The 16,799-nt window shown below is 40.4% G+C and overlaps 1 protein-coding gene across 2 annotated transcripts in view; it reads right to left on the reverse strand.

The window, feature by feature from the left end:
• Window positions 1-16,799, reverse strand: part of dscama (Down syndrome cell adhesion molecule a) — a 116,636-nt gene that overhangs the window by 87,506 nt on the left and 12,331 nt on the right. For both annotated transcript variants that reach the window (XM_086307814.1, XM_086307813.1), the window contains exons 2-3: window positions 2,690-3,007; window positions 1,244-1,393 (exon numbers count right to left, since the gene is read on the reverse strand). In XM_086307814.1, coding sequence (XP_086163940.1) covers window positions 1,244-1,393; window positions 2,690-3,007 — 468 coding nt within the window. The remainder of the gene's footprint in view (window positions 1-1,243; window positions 1,394-2,689; window positions 3,008-16,799) is intronic.

Consider the following 16,799-nt stretch of genomic DNA (forward strand, 5'->3'; position numbering starts at 1 on the left):
TTTGCTCATGGATTCATAGGCTTCCGTCATCCATTATTTAGCATTGAGAAGAGCAGTGGATTGGTGGCTGGATGATTTTTTCTGACAGCGTTTACATGGCTGACGGCTACAGATGGGCCGATTTTTACGGCTCAAGATAAACACTTTGTGTTTTCAGCGCAAAGACTTTTCTCTGTAAAGATAACCAGTGGAAAAGGTCCTCGAGGATCGGGGGTGTGTGAAAAAACGTGGTTCCCTTCACACAATGCGACAGTGTGGCGATAAGTTTAAAAGGTCCAGATGCGATGCATTTCAATGACAAAGACTGCAGTACAGGAATATATGCCTGTGTCTGAAAAACATGCCTGCGGCAAATCCATTTATGGACAATTAAGAGATTGCTATAGATTTCAACATGAACGATTTTGCCTCAAATGTGAAACATCAACAAAAAAGCAGCTACTAGCCGGCGTTTGCCCTGCATCCAAACGCAAAATAGCATTAGCTCCTGCCTATTGAGTTTGCTAAATGCCCCACATAAAGTGAATTTGCCCCCCAGGGCTGGGAAACAATCACGGAGGCGAGTGTTCCATTTAAGTGATTTGAATGATCGGGGCACTGCAGTGCTTCCTATCAGCCAGAGAAATGGGTCAATACACTGAGACTAAGTGACATGGCTGGCAGTCTGCGCTCTTGTGGAAGACCGGGCAGAGGAAGAAGAGCGGGACCTAACTGTCATTGGGTCAGACAGATGTGGAAATACAGACGTGCACATACACTGAATGACTCCGGCTAGCTAGGATAAGCTAGGCCTGAGATGGCGCACAAGCCTCTCTTCTTCTTTTGACAAACAACACTTGTAATCAGCATTTGGCCAGGACAAATAGTCCTTTCTACTACAGTGTATTCATTATCAATGAAACTGTGAAGCTTTATCTCACTGCATGTACCTGCACCTGTAGAAATGCTCCCAAATAAAATCTCTTTTCTGCAAACTAAACAGAGTTCTACCACTGTGTGTTTCCTAGTATATCAAGAAAGCATATTACATCATTCTGTCAGTACCAAAAATAGCCACCACACCACTTTTTCACTCCAGTTTACTAATATGCAAATCTCTCCTAATTTCTCAAAACAAGATGAGAAGGCAACTGTACAAGAACAATGCAGCAAAAAGGCAAACAAGGTCCACATCAGTCACCAAACACTGCCGCCAACTTTTGATGCAGGAGTCACTGTAGTGAAGAAAAATGCCATGACTTACCTTCAGGGGTGATTGACACAGTGTCTTTCTCCCAGGACACAACAGTGATGTAGGCCTCCACTGAGGCAGGTATAATACACTTGAAGACCGCCACATTGCCTCTCATGGCTTTCTGGTCCTCCACCCGGACAGTGTAGGGCTCTCGTAGGACTAGGAGGGGAGGACAGACAGGTTTTAATATAAAATGGGACCAAATTAACACGGGCCTCCTGCTCGAGTTTTTTTTTACAATGATTGCTATAAAATTTTAGCTTCATATATCAAATATTTTTGATATACACACAAATATATGTGTGTAGATATATATATATATATATATATATATATATATATATATCTATATATATATATATATAGATGTTTAAAAAGCCAACTAGCTTTCAGGCCTTTTATGGCACATTGAAATCTGAAGCAATGTTTGAGCAAAAAGCTATTAAATATAAAATCCTGATATTTTAACTGGTCTTTCTTACCATTAAACTGAATCAGGATCTGTATTTGGTGACAGATACTTCAACCTCAAATATACTTCATCCTGTAAAGTCTAATATTTGAAAACACACTAATAAAAAAATGGACATTTTTTGAAAGTTATATAGCTGTATTTCACAATAATGCAAAATAAAGCATGTAGAATGCCTTTCAACAAGAAATTCTTATTCACAGTACTGAGGAAAATGCTTTTTTCATTCACATGGGTAGTCTTGCAAGATCAAATTGGCACGTCCACATGGCCTGATCAGTGAAACTACCTCGCAACATTCAAAAGAATTGATTTCTACTTATAACTGAGTATCATCTGGAAACTGGAATCTGAATTTTGTTCTTTTGGGATTTTACTTTATATAAAAGTTGAATGAAAATATAATTTTCTTTATTTTTTGTGACTAAGAATTTTAAGATTCTGTTTTATTTTTGCATAATTGTGAGATATAATTATATACTATTCAGACATTGTCACTAGTCTTTTTCTATGTTTATGAAACGTTGGTGAATGTATATGTTTGAAATAAAAAAGAACTGAACTGAACTATGTGAAGTTTTTTGATTTCTCAAATATGGGAATATGAAGCAGTGATGGACAGTTTTTCATATTTTAAATATCTAGTTATTAGACTTTTGTTAACATAAGCACCAAATTATAGTTAGAAAAATAGAAATTCAGGCTTTTATCTTTATTAGTTTTTGATATACTCATGTTTAAATATTAGATTCCATTGTATGAAAAATGACCTGAAAGTGGGTTGACAGACCATTTTTCAAAAAAAAATTATCTTGAAAAGTATTTGATATGTCAACTTAAAATGTCACAGCACTTATTGTATATGTTTAAACTTTTGACCAATCTGTATCCAAATCGGAGCATAAATTGTTCTAAAAGTTTGCTGATTTGCGATGTGACGACCCAATGGAAAACAAAACAGAGTGACGAGCAGAGAAACTGACCAGCCTTAATGTGAACATCTTGGCTCCTGATTCTCCCTGAGGGGTTCTCCGCTGTGCAATAGTAGGTATTGTCATGGATGAGTTTGCTGAAGCTGGAAGGGGGGATCTGGAAGATCTGAAGGGTGCCATTGGGGTGCACATGACGGATCCCTGGCACATCATAGATCTCCTCGCCGGTGGCCAGGTACCAGCGCAGTGAGACAGGAGGCACACCTGCGGCGGGACAGGGCACCGATGTCCCTGTGGTGCTGGCAAACACTACCTCTTGCACAGATGCATTGACAAAATATAAGCTGGAACGTAGATCTTCACCGAAAACTGCAGAGAGAAATGAGATCAGAAAACCACGTCAGACACGGCACGGCGAATCCTTTAATAACTACCAAGAAAGGACCCGTTCAAAGATCTGTGAGAGAACAACCATATTTACATATTAGTGCTCTACTGCATTTGATTTTTTTCTTTAATTTAGGCCAAGTGTGTTTTTCACAGGCTGGCTGCTGTGTTTGTCCTCGCTGCAGTGATAAGAGGTGGCAGGAGTGTGTTTCTTGTTGTCTATGAAGAGACACTGCAGCAAGGCCCCAGAGAGTAGTAGTAGATGTGAAACTACAGAGCTGCAGAGAAAGCCAGACCTGCCTACAGACAAAGTGCGTCTATCCATACCAGAGTCAGTTCAGTAACTTTCATTATTGTTAAGAAAATACTTTTTTTAAATCGCTCACCGAGAAATAGAAACAAAATTCTTCTAAAAGGTGCGGTCAGAAGAAAGGCCTGCGGCCCACAACGTATTCACCAAAGGGTCTGATCGTGTTTTCACCAGGATGGATTGGCGTCACAAAAATGGAACACATCAAGACAATGACTATGCTCAATTTAACACCTTCTGATATTATGCATTGTCTGCAATACCACACCAAAGTGAGGTGATTAAGCGAAGGACCTGCATCCATCTATCCTCTGCCGCTTATCCTTTTCAGGGTCGCGGGGGGGCTGGAACCTATCCCAGCTGTCTTGGGGCAAGAGGCAGGGTACACCCTGGACAGGTCGCCACACACAGACACATTCACACCTGTGGGCACTTAGTTTTAGAGTTTCCAATTAATCTATCCCCACTAACTGCATGTCTTTGGACTGGGGGAGGTACCCTGAGAGAACCCACGAAACATGAGGAGAACAAACTCCAAGCTAAGGACCTATGCTACTGAATTTCTTTGAGCTCTGACGAATTTGTTTCTTTGTAATCACAGTGAATGTATGTTTTTAAAAAGCCATTACAGGCTATTTTTTTAAATAAAAAAACTCAGCACTTTCAGCTTAACTAATTATTAATTGGAAACTCTAAATGGGAACTTGTATTTTAACCCTCATAGGGAAATATCCATACGTTTTCTCTTGACAAACACATTTGTGCCTACATTTTACAATAGATCTAAAAGCCATTACAGCAATATTTAATTTTGCATTTTAAAAATAAATTATTCATCATTACAACAACGATATAGCATATTACTGCTGTGGCATCAAGCACTCACTGAGAATACGTTTCGGTGACTACCATTTGGATATTGCCAAAATACATGCACCAGCTGGTAAGCTGTGAATTTGTCATGTGTGCAACAGAAGATGTTTTCTAGTCATCTTAACTAATGAAGCAAGTCAATGTAATGTGATGCACTTCCCCAGCAGTAAGTTACCGCTGTGGATAAAAACTGACAATGCAGCTCTGTGCTGTAATGGACAACCCACACTGTCGGCATGCAGCCAGGATATGTTTATTGGCTGGAACCCAAGTAAGACAGCAGAACTCGTTTAGTACATCCAGTGCAAAATAAAGTCATGATGTGTGTTTGTAACATGTTTCTATAAATCTACAAACACTCCATATGTATCACAGTTGTCACTTACTGTAGTTCCTTTTATACGATTTTCTCTCCCCGAGGAAATTGCATAACCTTCAGCGGTAATATTTATTTAAGAGATTCATCACCAATAGATGAGATTCAACAACAGTGTTGTGTCTTACAGGAAATGATGCCAAGGCAAAAGAGAAGATGCGTCATAATTATATAGATCGCCATTAGAAACATAGGTAAAAGACATTAAAATGAGTGCTGCTCATCATAATCACATAATTGTTTTTATATGTGTTTTATTTCTACTGGTTTTGATCAGTCCTAATTGAGCTGAGTTAGCAGCAGAGGTGGGACCAAGTCATTGTTTTGCAAGTCTCAAGTAAGTCTCAAGTCTTTATCCTCAAGTCTCAAGTCAAGTCTCAAGTCAAGTCTCAAGTAATGTCAGGCAAGTCAGAGTCGAGTCTCAAGTCACTGGTGTAAAAGTCCGAGTCAAGTCACAAGTCTGAAATTTTGAATTTCAAGTCCTTTCGAGTCTTTAAAAAAAAAAAACAACGAAAAAATAATGTTGCAGTTATATGCTAAATGTAAATATTAGACCATGTAATTTTAAAATCTGTGTTTTTCTCAACACATGACAAAATAGTGAACTTAGAAAATATACACAAATTGTGAAATTGCACCTCTTTAAAATGCAGCTCAATTAAACCTAGCTCCAAGAATAATTTTCACCGACAGTTCTGAGATACGCTGCATGTTATTCTTGGATGCGGTTGTAGGACCGGCTTTAAAACCGCATGACAAAAATATCATACACATTAAAAAAAACTGCATCACCAACGTAGCCTGGACAACATTTGCTAGTTAGATGAAGTCAGCTATCTCATCGTAGCATATTTATATGCATATTTATAATCATACGGTTCTTGGAGTGAGTGCATACACTCATGAAGTTTAGTAACTTCAGGTCACTGCAACAAGCCCAGGTACAGTTTACCGACGGATGGGTGCAGGACCTTGAAATGCACCGTGTAGAAAGTAAAGACCATCGTACGTATCATAAGTTTACCAGTCTCACAAATCGTCATCATAAATACACATTCATTAACCGTTTATTAATAGGACCTTTGAGCTCAACGGTAATTAATTAGTAGTGGAAATAATTTCTGGTAGCATCACAGAAATGTAGCAGTGACAATAATACTGTATGCTGTAATCGTACTGGGCAATTAGTGATACAAAACAACTGTTTTATCCTGTGAATAAAAGTATATGTTTTTGTCAATGTACCATAATAACAGAAGCGAAACGCAATATTGTGTCAGGACAATTCACTATTTATGCACAATAAACAAAGGAGCATAGCGCGACAATTTCTGTTCAGCGCCAGACTTGCTTGTAACCTATATCACCAATTATGTTATGAAAATGACGTATTAAGTACTAAAAAACACTGACCTTCGTGTAAATGCTTGGAGCAGACTAACCTGTGAGCTGGAGTGTTCTGGGACGTTATATTTGATCTTTGAATGGCTGCAATCCAGGCCATCCATCGCGTCTTTGTTACTTCGGAAACATGGCTCGAACAATTTCTCTTCAACGACGTAATCCGATAACAACCGATCTCTTTACCCGTCGGCTGCCCGTGGCTGTCATGTGACCGGCTATTGCAGTTAATAATACAACGGCTTCTTGACATTTTTGTGTTTCTTTTTATCGCTGTGATTTCAATTGAAAGCCTGCGTGCGCTAGTACCTCTTGCCACGAGTTCCCAGAATCCTTTGCGGTTCTACCCGTGAATGACGTCACATTTTCAATCTCTATATAATATGCGTGTTAAATTTTATATTTGGGGTAAAATATCAAGTCTTTTCAAGTAAACCGGTTCAAGTCCAATTCAAGTCCCAAGTCATTGGTGTAAAAGTCCAAGTCAAGTCACAAGTCTTAGAACATTTTTTCAAGTCAAGTCTAAAGTCATAAAATTAATGACTCGAGTCTGACTCGAGTCCAAGTCATGTGACTCGAGTCCACACCTCTGGTTAGCAGCATTCATTCACAAACACAAAGGTAAACATCAGTTTGCTTTATGTTTCAATTCAAATTTAGAGATGCTCATGAAACTTGTTTGTCTATCAGACAGGTGAATATCCCACCAAGCACCAAGCGTCCATTGACACTGTTTTTCAGGTTAAAGCTCTTGGTTTAAAAATATGTTACATTACGTCTAAATTCAGATGGAAGACACATCCGGGCTTAGTTTGCTTCAAAAATAATACTTTACTCATTTACTCTTTCACTTTTTCAACTAAAACTTAAAGAAAGTTTTAAGCAAACGTGAACACTGCTGTCTTTAATGTCTTTTAAACATAGCTGAAACACATATTTATTGGATGCTGCCTCTGTAATGTGCAATGCATTGAAAAGGACTCTACTAGATCTATTGTGACAGTGTCACCAGGGTCCATGGAGGGTACCACCTATGAAGTTAATGACAAAAGTTTCTTCATTAATATGATATAAGGGTCATGGCCCATGCACATTTAAAATGACTGGTTGTCATGCAGTGCTTTTAAGCTGACTGTTCAGCTCACCTTAATTTTCACAAAAGTGTGACTGAGGATCTTTTATTGAAATATGCAATATTGTAAGTGGTTCTTTCACTCAACGTCACTGAAGGTCACTGATATTCTGTGGTCTCTGGTTGCTATGCTGCTTGCAGCCACTTCCTGTATGCATGCGCCGTTACATGTAATGGAATTCATATTTTTACCAGAATGTACAAGGATGATAACGGCAAAGACTGTAGATGTGATGAAGCTTGCTGAAATGCTGCCCACATGCTTCTTTGTGCTGTAGAAACGAGTATTGCCTACAATGTGTTACTGTAATCAGCTCTGCTATCTGCATCTCCAAACTAAATAAAAAAATTGCACATATACAAACTTGGAAGTGATAATTCCTCACTGCACACAGAGCGAGTGAACAGAGAGTGATCAGCAGTCCTGCAGAGCTGTCGCATGAGCAGCCTCTGTCAGTCACCCTTTGTAAATATTGCATCTCTACTGTATGTCTGCTCTCTGCTAATGCGGTCTACCTCCTCCTGTCCCCAGCATGCTTGTGCGACGGCTGCCAATCCCCCCTCCCCAGAGACCAAACATTTTAGCGCTTCATAAATTCCTAATGAGCGTTCTCAAGTCACCGGCTACTTCCACCCACTGGTCGTTCAACCTGTAACAACAAACAAACAGTGTGGCGTACACATGTTTCTGCACATTTCTAGCTGCACTCACTTCACACATACAGTACTCAGAGGGCCGGGCCTGGAGGTGTCGAAAAGAGAATGGCTGCAGTTGTCGACAGCTACAAGACTGTAGTTTCTTTTTCCATGAGGTGGCAAGAGAGGGTAGAGTCACCATGATACACAGTTCAGCTGTGGGAGACTTTATTGATTGCCAGCTTGGCTATGTTTAGACTTAAATGTTACCTACCTTAACTGGCAAAAATGCCCATGCAGGTCCACAGTGACTAGTTATAGGTGAACTTTGGGGCTGTGTGGGTGGAGCAAACACAAACTTATCCCACGTGGGCCCCAACTGGGCGTGTGAACACAGAGCTTACAGTAGTTTTGAATGTTGGTGTCCCGATATGGGTTTTATACGGTCAGACCCACTATGGACCTACCCACATGTGTGGCCCCACGTGGGACCAAATCAACCATGTGGTGATTCCTTGTGAATAGCCATTGAGTATTTCTTCTTCAGACACCTTTCTCACTCACTATGTGTTAACAGACCTCTCTACATTGTATCATACTTGTTATTAATCTCTGTCTCTCTTCCACAGCATGTCTTTATCCTGTCTTTCTTCTCTCACCCCAACCAATCGCAGCACATGGCCCCGCCCCTCCCTGATCCTGGTTCTGCTGGAGGTTTCTTGCTGTTAAAAGGGAGTTTTTCCTTCCCACTGTCACCAAAGTGCTTGCTCATAGGAGTTCATACGATTGTTGGGTTTTTCTCTTTATGTATTATTGTAGGGTCTACATTACAATATAAAGCCTCTTGAGGGGACTGTTGTTGTGATTTGGTGCTGTATAAATAAAATTGAATTGAATAAGGAGTTTATTTATTTTGAGCAACATTCTGGTCCACACTTTATACCAATTGGTGGCTGTATTGTATAATTGGGCAGATATGAGCTCCTCTCTCCACTTAGTGTAGGCAGCCCACTCTATAGGCTACTCCACTAAAGCCCATCTGGGGCCCACATGTGCCCTTATTTTCATGTTGGTCCTGGGGCCCACAATGGGCTGCCCACTGTGTGGGTCTGTCCACAGTGCCCCCTCATGTTTGCTGTGCAGATACCAAAGGTTTGGACAGATAGCATTCAGCTTTAATACATGATATCAGCACAAGAGCCTCCTCAAACCTCTCACTAAGCAATTATACAAATAATCTAACTACAGTACAATTATTGTGAGGGTGTTCATTTGATTTTTTTTTAAACTGCCTTAACACTACTGCCCTTATATTCCAGGGCAACTCTCAAGTGTTTCGTTTGCCGTGCTATCTTGTTGACTTCATTTTGATTTCTGTTTTATTTTGAAGGTTAGTCCCTTGTGTTTTTTCTCCTTTGCTTTTTCCCCTACCCTTGTCAGTGTCATAGAGTGACATATTATTAACCCTTTAAACTTGTCAGTCAACAATTAAATGGCTCATTTATGAAGCATAAACCTTTTACCATTATTATGATTTTTATTTCCTCAAAACAGTTGTTCTCGGAGCTCGACTATGCTGTCATAAACACAGTACATAAGCTGCAAGCAGGCCAAAATCATTAGACAGAGGCATAATAAATAATTTAGAATGGCCCTCTCCAACTATAATGATACACAGACAACTTCTCAGGGGTTAATTTACAGCCATGTAATCACACAGAGTAACAGCTTGTCAGTGGTTTTCTCAAGCAGGAAAGTCTGCCATCAAGATGGTCATAAAATCTCAGCATCTGTTATGAATAGCAGGGAGCGAGACTCTTTTATATGGATGACTTTTTCACCGCCGTGCAGTTCATTTTCTTCCAAAACAGATGTATGAGCTCAGTCTGAACCTGATCTTCAACAAGCTGTACAATGTAAAGGCTGAGGAAATCCAAGAGTTAGATCTGTCACACTGCATGATTTTTCTTTCCAATATAGTGTCTATATTTACAATTATGGGGAAGCCCAGTATATGAAGCTATCAACAAAAGCAGGCAACAAAAGTACTTCGATTTTATCTACTGTCAGGTCAAGCTGGGTGCCAGACTTTTAATATAGATCACAAGTTCTGAAAAACACCTCATAATGACAGGTCAGTAAGAAAAAATCAGACAGAATCTAAATTCTCTTCATATCAGAATAATATTCGTTTTCATTCACCTTGGCCGGTGTAGTGGTAACAACCAGCTTTTACCATAACTGTTAGAAGTGACAGAGTGAGAAAGAGTTCACCCCACAACTGCTTTTGTTTCACATACACGTGAAAAAAATTAAGACCCCCAAACTACCTCTACACGTTACTGCTTGGATGTTTATTTTAAGATGAGAAAGCCTGATGGATATAAAACCCCACCATATCCCAACAGTTTCAGATAGATACACTGGGAGTGCATTTACGTTTTAGAGGAAAATAGTCAGGGTGGGGGTTGGATGGGGAGATGGGAGAGCTGGAAAGCTCTCAGACAGTGGCACAGAGGCCGCTATGTACACAGAGATGGGACGAGAATGCAAAGAAAAGGGTGGAAGAGATGCTCTGACAGAGGTCGAAAGCACGCTTCAGCTTAGTCGTCATCCACAACCTCCTTGAAATGAAGGTTTTTACCTTTTTTATTCCTCTTCAGTCTCTTTTTCTGTATCTATTTCTTTTCCAGCTGTCTGATTGCATTCTCTTCTAACCTTCATCTCTCCTTCACACTACTTTAACCCTGCCTTCAACATTCTGATTTTTTCCACCTTTACACAAGGATACAGGTACAAAAACAACAAACCAGAGCAAAAACAAAACAAAACGCATGAAGCCACCTCCTGATCTGCATTTATTATCCACTATTATCCACTGGACCTTTCTTGCAGCTAAAAATTTGGAAAATTAAACAACACATATGCTCTGCTGTGCTGTGGCTCACGGTTCATGAAAATTGAAAAAGAAAATCAACTACTTTATAAATAATTAAGGTACTTGGGCCCTACATCCAGCAATGCATCTGAATCTGGTTAAAAGTAGACACTCCTCACAGTCTATTCCCTCTTACTCTGACACTGAGTAATATCTAATAAAGAAGAACCCACACATAAACACAATTTGTATTTTGGGGAACATAATATTGAATATTCAGTTATAAATTAACAGCCCAAGACTATTTATCATAATTGTTTCTTTCAAGCAAAGAGACAGCACGTGGGAGGCTGCTGGCTGTCATCAAGCGTGTGTACCACCGTTAAATAATAATCTTATTAACGGCTGTGATAAAATAGAAAGACGTAACACATACACATGCGCATCTCAGAGATACCTTACGCATTGTTTTTGCAGCCGGATAAAGCACATTTTTGAGGATCTGTTGATAACGCTGGGACCGCACGAGCAAGATCAAAACAAGAGCTAGCAGAATGTTGAAACAGGAGATAAAAGATTTATGTGGACCCTATCAATACTCAGTCAGCCGTCAGCCTGGTTGGCAGATAATGGCTGCAGTCTGCAACACTTTGGTCCACATCTTGTTGGATTTTCTGTTCATAGGTCTCTCACATTAATGGGCTTTTTATCAATATTACTAAAAATTAATATAAAACAGCAATTGAAAGACAGCAAACATCATGGAACAGGATCATTTTGACACATAAACACTAATAATTGCACATTAACTAAATGAATACTAGCTAAAAAGAAAAGAAAATCACAATTGGAAGGGGTGCTACTGCTTTATTTAAGTACTGTAAAGACAGATTGACGGTAAAGAATAAAATAGAGGAGAAATGCATCAAAATAAGTCATTACCGGGAGAGGAGCCGTGTCTGCTGTGGGGAGATTTTTCAGTTTTAAAAAATGAGTCTTGTTTTGTTTTGTTTCTGGTCATTCTGTGGCTGGAATTTCACTGTGGAAGTGGTTCAGGCAGCTCCACCCACACACAGCCACTGGGGTCCAGGTGGGATTTTCTTTTTCTGGTGACAGAGTCATTTGTGTCACAAAGTCTAAAAGAATAAGTCCAAATGAAGCTACTGTAAATATCTACAAAGGCTCACTCTTGCGAAAATGACACGAATCATTATACCATGAAACTGTCAGAAAACACTTTTTAGGTTTATACAAACTATTTAAATCCTTCAGTGCATCCGTTCTCTGTTCCCTTAACATGGCTCTGGCGTTACCCACATGCCATCACATTATCATGCTGAAGGAACACCAACCCTCTCCCACGCCCATCATGCCCACACACAGAGGCATACTCTCTAACAGCTTCTACATGGCAGCTTGTGCCAGAGTTGTCTTAATTGACATTACTTTTCCCAGAGCCAAAATCACAAAGAGGAAAAAGTGATATTGTTCAATTATGAATCCCACGCATGTATAATAGATGGACTCTCACTTTTTTTGCGCGTGTTCTTCCTTAGCAATTCTCAGAAGAGGGGCAGGAACCGGTGGGGGTGGGATGGGGGTCCATTTGAGTTAGCCTCTTCCTGTGTGGAATAATGCTTGGCACGCTCCCAGATGTCAGCACCTATTGGTGGCAGGCCCTGCTGAAGACTCTAATCATGGATTGCAGGTGACTCCTCATGCAATCTTCTCTTTGCAGAGCCTCTGCTACTATGTTCGGAGCTCAAGGGCAACAGACAAGCTTCGGTCACGGAGAGTGCACACAGGCGTGTCAGATGGATCTGTGCGCTTGTGTGTGTGTGTGTGTGTCTGTGTGTGGGAGGTGGGGTTAATGTCTGGTAGCCCATGAACATAGAGACTGACATGGGCTTGGTTCACTGGTGAGCCAGCAGGGAGTCAATGCAGGCAGGAATGTTGCTGATTTAGCCTTCCAGCATGACAGAGAATAGCAGACAGGAAACAGTTGTAGTTATCTTTTAAAAATCAAGATAGGGGTTAAAAAAATTCTCAGTTATATAACATCTCAAAAATATTAACCAAATAATGTTTATATTTTTCCTTCAGTATTTGCTTGCAGACCAATGCCAGTCAGTGGTTGCTTCACTGAGGCAATTCATTTAAGTAAATGTGAGATCAATACAGGTCCCACTAACACACAGCATAAATAGGCCTATGCATTAGCCTGTGCATTAGACCACTGATGTGTCAGGGGGTTTTTGCGCAGCTTGTATTTACCTCAACCAAACATCATTAATCAACTTTTACTGAATGAGTATGGAGGCTCCTTTTTTTCCCGATGAAATGCCAACAAAAGAGAAAAAAAAATCTACAATTTATGACATATTATCCGGGTTGACTGCTTGGTTCCCACAACAAAAGCGTGATTTTCACCCTTTCTTCTGTGATTTTATCACATTCAATGAGCTATTAGCCCAAAAACATGTGCTCAGCCAAGGCTGTTAATGTATTTAAACACTGGAGCCCGATTGGGTATTAACCACAATGTGGCCTATGTGGTCTGCACCAGGTCAGCGGGCACCAGGGCATCAAGACATTAGGGCATCTCCACTGGGGCAAACAAGGACTGAGCCACACTGACAGCTCATAGCAGGCGATGCAGGTAATTAAGGCAAAGCTCTGCAGTGGCTGCCTAGGGAGGAGAGTGTGGTGGTTGGGGGAGTAGAAAATGGGGGTTGGATAGGGAGGGGTGGAGATAGGGTGGAGAACAGGATGGCCTCATGATGGCAGTGAGTAAGCAAGCACCCACCCCACCCCCTACCCTCTCCACTGTTGCCCTAGGGGCTTACACAATGAGCGGTAAAGAGAAGCGCTGCACTGAGCTGAGATGCACTGATCGAAGAACAGAGTCCCCTCACTCTCCCAAATCACCGGCGCCCAATTTGCCCTCATGAATAATGTTGAGCGATGTGCTCAGTGCCACGCAGCCGCTATGTAAAACCAATGATACCCTTCTCTGATGTCAACTCTCTGGAGGGTGAGCAAAGAATCACTGTGGAGTGGGTTAGTTGATGCATATGAATGCTCATTTACATAAGCGCTAACATAAGAGGAGGGAGTTCCTACATACTGTGCACTTTGAAGACATTAATCAGTTACATCACTAAGGCGGGAAAGGACAAACACGGCAAATAGACTGAGACGGAGAGGTAGGGAGTAAATAAAGTTCTAGTAACTGCCACTGATACTAACATACAAAAGCACATCAGGAGAAAGAAACAACCATCTCAGATAATGCTCCATTACGCTTCCCAAGTGATGCTATGTTGATATGACTGCATTTACCTAATATTAGGTCATATGGAAATTCAAGCGCGGATCAGAGCTTAATGTAGACTCTAGTCATTTCCCAGCCTTCTGGAGCCACAGAAGTCAGTTCTCATTATGAGTTACGGAGCTAACTACAATAAAAGTAGCCATCCATATCTATTCTGTGACACATTAGCTTTCTTATCTACCTACAAGCCACAAGTCTGGTCCAGACTGAGTTACTTTAGTCTGAAACACAGATATTCATGATATTCAGTGGATGACTCCTACTGAGTTCAGTAATACACACTTTTCTCAAAACATTTTTGGCTTTAATGAACGCTTTATCAAGTTCTGGATTGGTTGCCATGAGATCTGAGTCACACGTTCTTGTTCCACTTCAGGATAACCTGTGGTGATTCTTTAAACTTTCCTCCAACTCTTCTCTCTCAAAATTTCTCAAGTTCTGTGGTTTAACCCTCCCACACAGGGACAATGAAGAGCTGCAAACTTCCAAGCTAGGGAAGCAGTGGGGAGCATCTCTGCCATTAACCAACGGCCTTGTTGAGGGTAACAGCACCAGGGACAACCAATTCAAATGTTCAGTTACTGTTAGGATATAATTCTTTCAAGCATGTGTTAACTTTTAGGACATCATAGGTTTGCTGTGGCTCCAGAGAGCTGACAAGGATCAATACCCTTGGCTCATCCCACCAAAGCACTGAATTCAAGAGGGCCAAGACAACAAAGTAGGGTACATTTGCTTACATCTCTATTATTGTAACCAGATAATATTGCTGCCGCTCCGATGCTTTAATTGTTCCAAACCTTAACAGTGGACATGTATGGATGACATATTTCCCTGTTCAGCTGTCGATCGGTTCTTTGGAGGGGCCGAATAGGGCTTTGGAGCGTGATGTCACGGGGGGTGGGCGTGGAAAGGATTTTGACCCGATTTTGGGGGTCTAGCGCAAGTGAAAAGGGAGCGAAGTCACACACAACAACCATGGTTCGTATTTGCTGTGTGGTCGGCTGCAATGTTCGGTCACACGACCGGCAAGAGAATAAGGTTGAAAAGGGTTTATCTTTTAATTCTTTCCCAACCTGGAAGCAACATGAGGCAGCTCGTGTATTGATGTTACCAAACGAAGGCGTCCAGCCTGGATAGCAGCTGTGAGATGAGCTGATATCCAGTTCTCTTCCATCTCCAAATATCTGTTGGTGCTCCAGACATTTTCATTCCGGTAAGTTCTAAATATGTTCATATCTCTCTTTATAGCCTATTAGTTTTATTTTCTATGCGCTCTGAGGTCATAGCAATTTAGAACAAACATCCTACTGAGTGATTTTGCAGAACTACCCTCTATTTATAGAGTTGCTAATTATTTGGCATTATTGCAGCAAACAAGCTAATGAAATGGATGAAACATCATGACTGGGTTCCAGTGCTACACAAGGGACCTGCTGCAAACATACCACCATGCCAATCAGATGACTTCTTCCATGTGAGGGTGAAGAGGTGACCCTCCTGGATAAGATGGTGAAGGTTTGCTGCGTTTTGGTGAACAGTGTGATAATAAAACCAGAGAAGAATGAAACCTGCTCCTGTTAAATATTCTTAAGTCTTGTGCTGTTATTTTTTCAAAAGATACAGTAAATAAAGTAATGTTAGTAGTGGGTGATATCATGTAAACACTCATGATTTTGTGTAAACATTTTGTCATTTGTAAACTATAAATGATATCATCATTGTAACTGATGTGATGTTCTATAAAGTGGTTTTAATAAAAAAAAAAAAGGCAAAAATTAGTTTGTTTCTTTATTCAACTTTTGAACAGTGGGACTCAGTCGGTATATATTCAGTAAATGCAAATTATTTACACGGCAGTGCACTACAGGCATAAATCTAGACCCCTAGATAAAACATTATGGGTCATTCCCACAACCCACAGCTTTACTGTGCTCCAGCAAAGTATCCAATAGCAGTGACAACTCCTCCACAGTAGCAGGTGGGATTTTTCTGTTTTGAGGACGGCTCCTTTTCCCTGTCACTACAGATGGTCTGTTTATGTTTTGATTGAGAGCCTTTTTTTTGGGCAGCTGAAGAGGAGAAGTCTATCTTATGGCCAACCTCTGGCGGTATCTTGGTCACATTGCCCAGCAAAACCCAGTATGCAGGTTCATCTGTAACAGTCCTTGTGCCACAGATCAACACTGTTGCTTCTACATTAAACAGAAGAGCAGCGACATGGCTGCAGGTCTCTGCGACTCCGGCCATACAGCTGCAGTGGGCGGTTTCAACCTTCCCTGTGATGCTCACAGTGACCCATGGCTGCAATGCTGGTTCATTCAGTCTTTGAGAGTGCAGGACCTGAAACACACACAGACAAAGTTCATTTAAAGACAAGAACTAATGAGCCAAGGCCGACGTAAATGTGTTTTATCTACTTTATCATAAATGTAACAAAGTGTTTAGAAAGTTAGCACATACATGTAATTTTTCATTTCTTTATGTGTCCATCTATAGAATGCTGCATGTTATATTCTAAATCTGCCTGCAGAAAATGAACCTAAAGTATGTAATGCAAGGATGTCATCACTTTAGAGATGGAGAAAGCATATAGTGACAATTATGAATCACTTAATATGATAAGGAGATTCTGCAGGTCATTAATCGATGTATAAAACTAAAATAAAATGTATTTTTAGTGACACAGGATACAAACATGGAAGCAAGATGTATAATTAGGATTATTTATAATAAATATGAATAAATTAGTGCAATTTCTTTAATCATAAAGAATAACAATCCTTCAGGACAATGTCACATCAATGCACTGAACTCATTATGTTATCCACCTA

Source organism: Aulonocara sp. 'chitande type north' Nkhata Bay, linkage group LG10, assembly GCF_057382095.1.
Source record: "Aulonocara sp. 'chitande type north' Nkhata Bay isolate Kocher_YH1m ecotype deep benthic linkage group LG10, A_spYH_male_GT1.1, whole genome shotgun sequence".
Taxonomy (NCBI): domain Eukaryota; kingdom Metazoa; phylum Chordata; class Actinopteri; order Cichliformes; family Cichlidae; genus Aulonocara; species Aulonocara sp. 'chitande type north' Nkhata Bay.